Source organism: Alexandromys fortis, unplaced genomic scaffold (genome assembly GCF_014885135.2).
Source record: "Alexandromys fortis isolate MF-2015 unplaced genomic scaffold, M_Fortis_MF-2015_v1.1 scaffold_82, whole genome shotgun sequence".
Taxonomy (NCBI): domain Eukaryota; kingdom Metazoa; phylum Chordata; class Mammalia; order Rodentia; family Cricetidae; genus Alexandromys; species Alexandromys fortis.
Window position 1 is genome coordinate 1772788 of NW_026067963.1, and position 10191 is coordinate 1782978.

At 44.9% G+C, this 10191-nt stretch overlaps 1 protein-coding gene across 1 annotated transcript in view; it reads right to left on the minus strand.

Moving 5' to 3' along the window:
• Positions 1–4688, minus strand: part of Cdkl1 (cyclin dependent kinase like 1) — a 41937-nt gene extending 37249 nt beyond the window's left edge. Inside the window, exons 1-2 of the mRNA XM_050153684.1 lie at positions 3863–4688; positions 2945–3228 (exon numbers count right to left, since the gene is read on the minus strand). Of these exons, the coding sequence (XP_050009641.1) occupies positions 2945–3112 (168 nt within the window). The 5' untranslated portion in view covers positions 3113–3228; positions 3863–4688. The remainder of the gene's footprint in view (positions 1–2944; positions 3229–3862) is intronic.
• Between the last annotated feature and the right edge of the window lie 5503 nt (positions 4689–10191).

The window sequence follows — 10191 nt, forward strand, 5'->3', positions numbered from 1 at the left end:
TTACATCTTTTTTTAGATAGTGGTATATTATTATGAAAAACAACATCATTTTATAAAATAGAGTCACACTTTCCCCCTCTGGTTAGCATAAAATAATGCTGTTTGTAGTGTTTCCAGTTGAGAGAGAGGAGAGACAGAGAGAGACAAAGAGAGAGAGAGAGAGAGAGAGAGAGAGAGAGAGAGAGAGAGAGAGAGAGAAACCTTTGGTAAAAAACTTAGCAATTCTAATCCCCTGGCTACAGCTTCCTGATGGGACTGCACACCTGAGAGGGAGACGGAAGAGGTGCTGCCTTTAAAACCACCCAGCTGGTTGCTAGACAATTACCTCCCACAGTTGTTTACAGAGAAACAACTCCAGCCCTGGGAAGTTTGCCGCAGTTTCCGGGCCTTACTTTATTTTGTGAAGCAGAGTCCGGAAAGATCCACACAAGGAATTCTCAATTCTGTTACTATGTGCGATCCCAGGGACCATCCCATCAAGGCATCTGGAACCGTATAGACAGTTTGCTTCACCAGCAATAGCCCCTCGGTGCGGGACAGCACTCCATCTGACCTGGGAATCTTATTGTCCCAGATGTAGTATTAACAGTCATGGGATTTACAGTGCACAAGACAAATGATGTCACTGGTGGATAGCGAAGCTGAGAAAAGGAGCCTGAAAAGCACACATGTGCGCGCACACGCGCACACATACACGCACATGGACACACATGCATGCACACACACACACACACACACACACACACAAAACGACTTGCTAGGCACAGCACAGAAGGTGAAGCTGGATGCTATCGCCAGTTGTGTTCTCTCTCTCAGGAAGGTCATGTTTCCCACCAAGGGTGCCTTTTCCAGTTTTCCTTTTAATATTAAAGTGTCTGATTATTTAAGATGAGTAGGTTAAGAGAGTAGTTCAGTGGGTTCTTGTTGCTGTTGTTGTTCTTAAGCCCTGACTGGGCTGAGGATGCAGCACAGGTATAGTACTGCCAGGTTTGTGAGAGACCCTGGGTTCGGCCTCTAGCATGGAGCTCAAGGCTAGCCTGGTCTACCGCATAAGACCGTGTTTCAAAGAATGGAAAGAAAACAGCGTGGTGAAGTAATTAACAGGACTCTGAGCAGTCCTGATAACTCTCCGTCAGTTGCTAGAGAGAAAAGGTATGTTTTGAAACTTCAACAGTCCATGAGTCCAAAACTGACAACCTTTTAATAAAAAAAAAAAACAAACAATCTTGGCAGTCTGCGGTAGTGGTGGTTCACACCTTTAACCCCAGCACTTGGGAAACAGAGGCAGGCGGATCTCTGAGTTAGAGACCAGCCTGGTTTATAGAAAGAGTTCCAGGACAGCCAGGACTACACAGAGAAACTCTGTCTCTAAAACAAACAACAAACAAACAAGCATCTTGGCTATTCAGAAGAAAGACAGATACCTTAGCAAGATGGTCAAAATCCCACTTCCTGCCTCAAGCTACCATTCTTTCGCTTCCGCAATGGGGCAGTCTGGGGCCAGCACTCCCAATCAGGACTAAGGTCAATGAGGCTCCCTCACCCTTTGCTCTGAGGTCCCAGTTTGAGTTTTTCCTTCACTCCATGAGGACTATGAAAAAGCCTCAGCTTCTCGCTGGAATCCAATGCTCCCTTCCCCCAGAACTCACCTAGTTGCAGTCTGCCTGTAGCAGCTACCGCATTTCCTATCCAGGTTAATATCCCTAGAGCTGCAAAGTCACGCTCAAGTTCAAGCCCAGCCCATCTGAAACCTAGCTGCTCCATTGCATCCCTTATTACCCTCAAACTTCGAAATCCAATCCCAGCATGCTTTCTTTACTCAGTGACACCAGAAGAGCTCCTGCCAGCGGTGAGGACCCAAGACCCGTGACACAGGCTCTGCCCAGGACAGGATCTCAGCACACCAGAAGTGAGATTGGGGTGAATTTTACTCCACCCCACTTCCAAGAGCTGAGCTTCTGAAACAACTTTGCACAACACTTTTTTTCAGGTACACTAAGGCTCAGTAAGAACTTACTGGATCAATGAAGAAAATATGAGTTCACTTCCCAATCCCTCTTAGCTACCGAATATGCAGCAAGCACACACTAGATAATTAGGAATATCATATAATTTTGAAGAGCTACAATGAAAGGGACAGAAAATCAGCAATCTTCCCACCCCTTCCCTGGACTAGAGAAGAGAGAAACTTCCTGCTTTGAAATCCACCTCCCGAACACATGGGTTTTCAGCTACGAACACAACCTCTGTCATATTCATCACATGCCTCGCTCTTTCTCTTCCAGATTATATTTTTATTTATTTTGGTAGGTGGAACACGCGGATGCTACAGAGCAATATGGGAGTTGGAGGTCAGCTTGGGGAAACTGATTCTCTCTCATTCAATTAGGGTTGACCCGTAACACCTACTTTTCCTAGAGAGTTTATTTTATTAGCCCCCCCCAAATTCAATAAGAACATTTACTGGGAGTCTAGAAGGTGCCACCATGCGTGCTAGGAGGACACGGAGATACAGAGGCAAACATGCATAGCATATGTCCCCACACACATGTGAACGCATACAGAGGCATGCATACCCCCACACAGCCCAAGAAAGCAGGGAAATGGGTTTAAAATACGAATAGAAAACAGTCTAGGAGCTTACAACTCAAGAACTACAGCAAAGTTGGATTGTTTTAAATTCTGCATATCGGGGACTCTGGAAAAGACTGTGTGCAGATGACATGATGACACATGACAAGCGACTGGGGGAGAAATGAAATGCCTCAGTTTCCCTGCAATTGCGGGCTGCCACACCGCTCCTTTTCGCCTTGCTTACTTCTTACATAACCGGTTCTCTGCGCACAGACTCGGATTTGCCCCTCTGAGGACACAAGGCTGTGAGGGAAGGGGACATCACCACACCGGACAGCGTTATCTAACCCAGAAAAAGCGAATCTACTACCTTGAGCATGCGGATTTCTCGCAGGGCGATTTTCTTTATGACAGGGTCATCTTCAGTTTCCAGAAATCTCTTGATGGCCACGATCTGACCCGTGTCCCTGTTTCTGCACTTGAACACCACCCCGTAGGAGCCTTCTCCAATCTTCCCAATCTTTTCATATTTTTCCATCTCAGAGGAGTAAGTCTTGAGAATGGACTTTGGTACAGTTTTTAAATGTTGTTTACGAAATAGGTGGTTGGCGAACCGCACTCGAGCCCCATCGAGTAAGAACCGTGGTCCAGGAGCTAAAGAAAACAAGGGCACTAAGTTATAGAATTAGGACCAGCCAGGTGTGGACTCCACCCCCAGCAATGACATCACGTCGCGGTCAAGACTGGGAGCCTACAGGTGGCTGCCGGGCGACCCAATTTCAATTGTCTGTTTTCATTCCCTCGAGCTAAAGATGTAGCCATCATCCTAAAACGAGCCGAGCTGTAAGATAAGCTATCCTTTTAACGTTATGGTTCATACGATCTAAGACACTTGAGCTGGCTGGAGCACCGCGAAGGCCAAGGGTTTCCCCGGTTCTAATTTCGGGTCTCATTTCCCTCCGGAAGAAGACACCGGGCCGGCCACCGGGGCAACGGGGGACCGCAGGGACCTCCTGCCCCTACTCCTGGTGCCTCTCGGCCCAGCTCGTGCCCAGCCGCCTGCAGCCAGGCTGGTGGCCGCTGCAATCCCCATGGGAACCGCTCCGGGCTGGGCGGGGCCGCCTTTCGTCCTGTTGTCCCCGCAGTCACCTGGCAGGTTCCCAGATCTCACGCTGCAGGTCCGCAGGATTTAGATCGCGGATGGCGCTGCGTGGAGCATCTGCGAGAAGGATTCCTGCACCCGGGCCCTCCTAGAAGCTTGCTCCTGCTACGGTGGCCAGTTCCATACCTTATATCGGTCACTCCTTGGTGTCCCCCTCCTCGCCTGGGAACCCCTGGAGGGGGTCCTGCTGCGTCGGTCCTGCCCGGTGCTGCAGCTTCAGAAAACGAAAGAGAGAGGCAATCGAGGGAGTCAGGTTGGCCTTCCCTCCCTTGCAGTGGGGCCTTGGCGTGGTGCAGAGCAGAGCCTGCCTTGATTTCCCCAGTCACCTCCTTATCGAACCTGCTAGAGCACAGCGAGTGGCAGCGGATGGATCTAAGAATTCTTGAAAGAAGGTAGCGCGCCACCGGCCAGACAGCCTCAACATTCTGTCAGCTCTTTCATCCCTTAGGCTAGGCGCCGAGGTGCGTGTGTACTGGAGACAGGACTTCAGCAGAGAAAATGTCTGCGAAACCCTGGCCAGCCCTGGCCAAGGAACGATGCAAATCTACACGGAGCTCAGGCAGAAGCTGGGACTGGGCACGCAGGGCGTGGCGGTCGCCTGGCAAAGGGAGTACGGTATAATGAGGTCTGGGGAGGGACTAATGGTGGCCTGGGACCCTCCCAGAAATCATGTACAAATGCGAATTCCTGTTCTTGAATTTTGTCTTCTCGATAGCTTTGCCTTTCCCAGAATGCCATACAAATGGGAGCATACTCTGCACAGCTTTTGAGAATAAGCTTCTCACTTCACAGAATGCATCGGAGACCCACACAGATCTTGCACTTATCATCAGTGTCTTCCTTTTTATTGGTGGGTAGCGTTCTGGTGTATGAGTGTGCCGGTATTTGTTTATTCACGCCTGGTTGAAACTGTTTCCAGTTTGGGGTGATTATGAATGAAGTCACTATAGATGCTATGCATAGCCCTTTCTATAAACGTATATTATTATTATTATTAATTATTTTGGTTTTTCGAGACAGGGTTTCTCTGGTTTTGGAGCTTGTCCTGGAACTAGCTCTTGTAGACCAGGCTGGTCTCGAACTCACAGAGATCCACCTGCCTCTGCCTCCCAAAGTGCTGGGATTAAAGGAGTGCGCCACCACTGCCCGGCATGAACGTATATTATTTTGCTTGGGGGAAATACTTAGGAGAGGACTGCTGGGGTGCACATCAAGTTTATTTCTTGTAAGTAACCACCACAATGCTTTCATCTCTGGCGGTTCCATTTTGCCTTCCCACTAGCAATGTTTCCAGTGTCGGAATCCATGTCTCTGACTTTAGGCACTGAAATAGGTGGTTAATGATTTTTCGTGGTTTAAATAGGAATCTGACTCTTATTTGCCCTCTGCAAGAGCAGCAAGTGCTTTTAACTGCTGAGCCTGCTCTCCGGCCCATTGGTAGACATTCTTGTTTTGAGATACATTGACCTGTAGTTTTCTTTAGCTAGTAAAGTTGATTTGGAAAATGTTTTCTGTTCTTATATATTCAAGAGATAATTACTTTTGATCAGTACCATGAGTTCCTTAAATGTGTGGTAAAATTTAGCAGTAATTCCATATAGGCCTGGAGTTTTCCTTGTTGAAATAGTTGTTAACTATGAATTCTATTTAAGAAATTAGAGGACTATTAAGGACATCCTATTTCTTCTTGAGAGAGTTTTGTTTGTTTCTTTTGTTCGAAGAATTTGTCTACATCACCTATATGAAGAGTCTATCAGGTTTGGTTGTTCAGCGTTTATCACATTGCACTGTTGTCTGGCAGATCTGTAGTGATGCTCTCTTTCATGTTTTTTATTGTTTGTTGGATTCCGGGTCTCACAGAGGCACTGGGACTAACCTTGAAATTTGTGATCCTCCTGCTTCAGTTTCAGAGTGCTAAGATTTTACGGGCTTGTGCCATCATGCCAAGCTTTGTTTCAATCTTGATATTGGCAAATCTCTGATCAGTTTAGTTTACTGATTTTCTTGGTCTTTTAAAAGAACTAGTTTCCCTTGCCAGGCAGTGATGGTGCACGCCTTTAATCCTAGCGCTCAGAAGGCAGAGGCAGGCAGATTTCTATGAGTTTAAGGCCAGCCTGGTCTACAGGCTAGTTCCAGGACAGCTAGAATTGTTACACAGAGAAACCCTGCCTCAAAAAAAAAAACCAAAACTAAACAAAGAAAAACAACAATAAAAATTAGCTTTCCCTCCACTTTGTTGAGATTTTCTTATTGTTTTCTGTATTTTAATAATTGATTTCATATCTTTAATTTTTCTGCTATGTTTTGCTTTGCTTTTAGCTTTTTTAAAGATGGAAGCTTAGATCATAATTTTTAGGTATTTCCTTCATTTAAATATGACTTTAATGCCACTCCCAGACCATTATGAAGGCATCATGGAAATCTTAACATGTATTCTTATTTTGTTTTTGTTAAAAATATTTTCTAATTTCCTTTGTGAGTTCATATTTGACCTAAGGATTATTTTTGTGTATGTTGTTTAATTTCCAATGATTTAAGAATTTTCCAAATATCTTTCTGTAATTGATTTCCAGTTTAATTCCATTGCTTTCAGAGAACTGGCTGTGTATAATTTAAATAATTTGAAATATGTTATACTTGGTTTTATGACCCATAATATAGCTTGGGTTGGTAAACATTTATTTTTGACAATTAAGAAAATACTTTGAAATGAAGTGAGGATGTCGATGTGAATTTTTTTTTTCCAGAGCTACCTCGCCCAAAGTTCATATCAGGTTAAATAAAGTTTGTTTGGAAAATTAACTTTACGGACTCCACAAGGTTCAGTGCCCAAGGATCGTGGAACAGGGCCAGGCCCAGTGGTAGTTAGAGCATGGCCCAGTAGGCCAGCTGCTTGGGCCTAGGCAGGCAGTGAACCAGAAAGCCAGCGTGACTTCCAGCTGTGAGTTGTTTGGAGAGAAACTGGAGCAAAATATTCCAGAACAACTTTGAAAGGGAGACAAGCGATTCCTGTCGCCACAGGAGAGGACGCTGGGGATAGACTGCCAAGCAAAGGTTCTTTCAGGTGGCAAGTGCAGAACTGGCTTTGATAGCAAAGTGTAACTAGGATGGTGCTCTCAGGAAGCTGAGAGATGGCCTGGCACATGGGGTTTCTTCATTAACTGCAAAGACAGTGAAACCCTGTAGTTTGCCCCTTGCAATGGTCTCTTCTTTGCAGGGCTGCCCCGGAGAGCATACGGAGAATGGGGAATTTTGGTTATTTAAGGGAATAATAAACATCACACAGCAACAGGAAGAGCATGGGGTTTGGAAGCACAGCAGAACTGCTACCTTCTTCCCTGTGTCTGAGCCCAGGCATGGCGATTACTGTTGCCTGGACAACAGCATCAACAGCATGTACAACAGCTGATGAACACGGACTTCAAGACAGGTGTTGTGCTAAGCATATTTTTGCACATGCGCTTTACATTAGCCTTGTGTAAGCATATGATAGACGACATTGCCCCGAGGATTCAGAGGAGAAATAAGAGTCAGAGAGGATGGCTGAGTCAGGAGACACAGCTCGCAGGCTGTGGAGTCAATGTTAGAATGCTGGCAGTTTGACTCCAGAACCTTCCTTCCTTTTCCTGCAGTTCCGGTGCATAGGGGTAGATATTAGGAGCTTTCAGCTGGCCTCCGTGTTCTTATCATGTGTGATATAGCACAACCCTCCTTCCTTTGTTATCTCATGTCTTTATTTTTCTTTTACAGTTTATATATCCCAAACTAAATCTTTCAGGCAATATAAAAATTAAAATGTGGTTACATTCTGTTTTTCAAGTGAACGATTATAATGAATACAGGTTAAAAAATGTTTCCCATTTCCCTTATATAATTGAACATCCTATGTACTATAGGTGAAAGAAAATTGTCCCAAGAAACCATATACATCCATATCCAAGAAATTTGTTATAGGTTAAAAAAGTGTAAGCAATCTAGGTATTTTTCTCAACCAGTTCTTTTACTGGCAGACTGAATTTTCCAGTTTCAAAGAAAGGATCAATCACTTTGTTAATTACCTCAAAAGGTGATCTTTTGAGGAATCTTAAAAGAATCACAAATCTAAACTTTTATATATGAAATACAATTAGTCAGCTCTACTTTAAATCCTCAGGGTGCGCACCCATTTGTCAACTGTTCTTTATATCAGGGAGCTGAGGGCAGAAATGGGCACAAGGAATTCATCATCATCTTTGATCACCGACCAATCCTAGCAGAAAGGCGCGTCAGCTGATAATAATTGGGCTGCTTTGTTCTTGTTCCTTGACCTCAATGAGTCCCTCACTCAACTATGTGTCTTTTTAAACTTTAGATTTTTTCCTTAGGGTTTTCACCCCAAAATATTAACAAGAATAGTTTAGTCTAAACTTAAGTCATTTTTAAAGCTTTGTTTCAGTATTGATGCACACCAAAGTCTGTGAACACATCTCTCAACATGAAGATTAAAAGAACTTGAGCTAACTTAGCTTCTGGGACTCAGTTGGTTTTCTTAATCACTAACCTAAGCCACCGTCTATACAGTTCCACAGGAGAAACTAGCTGTGTGACATTTCCTTGTTCTTATTTTCTGTCCTCTGCAGCGCCTGGGATTTCACGGGTGGGAGCGACACTTTAAACAGTACAGCTTAAGAGGAAATGATCTTCATAATAATCCACAGGAACAATGCCTGGTAGCATGGGCTATTTCTAGGAGGTCACCACACTACATTACAGGGAGTGGGGATCTTCCCACGCCCATTCACACCACGCCAGAGGACAGCAGCAGCAACAGACGTTCTGAAGCCAAAGCCCTTGGGGCCTTGCCTATGTGAGATTCAGAGCTTTGTCTCCGGGCTGGCCGACCTCCTGGACTTCAGTGACCACCTGCTGTTCCCCTGACATGACCACCGACAGACCTTTTCATTGTTTAAAAAATATTTATTTTTATGTGTGTGTTTTGCCGGCATATAAGTATGTACACCATGTGTGTGCCTGGTGCCCATGGAGAGCAGATGAAGGCATTTAATCCCCTGGGACTGGAGTTATGAAAGTTTGTGAGTAACATAGTGGGGGCTGGGAATTGAACCTGGGTTCTCTGTGAGAGCAGCAAGTGGTGTCTGAAAAAGTCTTAAAATCAGACTACTAACTACCTGCTACCTAACTAAAAATACCTACACTATGTGGGGAGCAGAGGAAGCCCTGAGTGTGTGAAGTCCTGAGGGAATGTGTGTTGTTGACATGAGCCAGTCATGTCAAGGACCATAGCCTCAGACCCATGTGAAAATGGCAAAAGCCTCTCCCTACTAGGATAAGACTTGGAGTCAAATGGCCAAGCCTCCCTTCCCTTTGGTCCATGCGTGGATGTGGACGATATGTGCAAAATGTTCACCATAGCTTTCTAACCCCCCTCCTCCATGCTGGTATTTATGGCTTGAAGACTGCTTCCTTATAAAGACTCCCACTGACATTGGCTAAACCTGTCTCCTTGATCAGGCTGAGTATCATAAACCCCGCCTCCTTGTTTATATATATGTAACAACCCTGCCTCCTTGTCCAATTGTATGCAGTAACCCTGTCTCGCTATTTAACGCCACATAATGCACACTCAGCTTCTGGGGGCAGCAGCTTCTTCATCCAGGACCCCAGAGCACTGAAACTCAGTTTTTCCGTGTGTTCTTGTGTCTGTCTTTTCTTTATTCTTTTGCTTTCCCACTCAGGTCCATTCCAGGGACTGTGCTGGATCTGGCAATAATACATGTAAGTCAATGTATAAATATACATAGATAGTTTAAGTGAAACTTTCCCAATTGAGCTGGCAAGGCTCATCTAACAAAAGCCCAACACCAGGCAAGAGAAGCCTACTTTTGTGTTGTTGCTCAGGATTGTCCGAGAGATTACCAACCATTACAGGCTATTGCTATCAGCTTTGGCTGCCCCCAGAGATGGAAGGTAAGTGCCTATTGTTGAGAACATCGTGCACTTTGAACACAGTGCCCAGAGTAACTGAGCTGAATCTGACTTGAAAGTCACCTCCCTCAGGTCTAAGTTTCATGTACTAGAAGGGGCCATGCAAGCTACCAAAGGAGGGAGGCAACCAACAGTCCTACCATCTATGATTCCTATGAACCACATCAGTGCCCAGAATGGCACAATAACACCAAGGGCCCAGTAGTGGCACACATACCTTGGCAGCAACCAAGAACTCTCTAATTGGACTTAAATTAGACTGCTCAAAATGACTGCTAAATAAGAGGAAAATTATGCCTGGTACTGGAAACCTACACAACTATCCAGGCCTAGTGAAATCATAGATCGTGGAGAAGAACCTACAACTGCCAATTTGATAAAGCAGCATAAACTTAACTGCATCCTGAATATCTATCCTTATACCTAGAGATAGGTATTCTCATCTTTCATCAAGGAAACTTCTTTTTGCA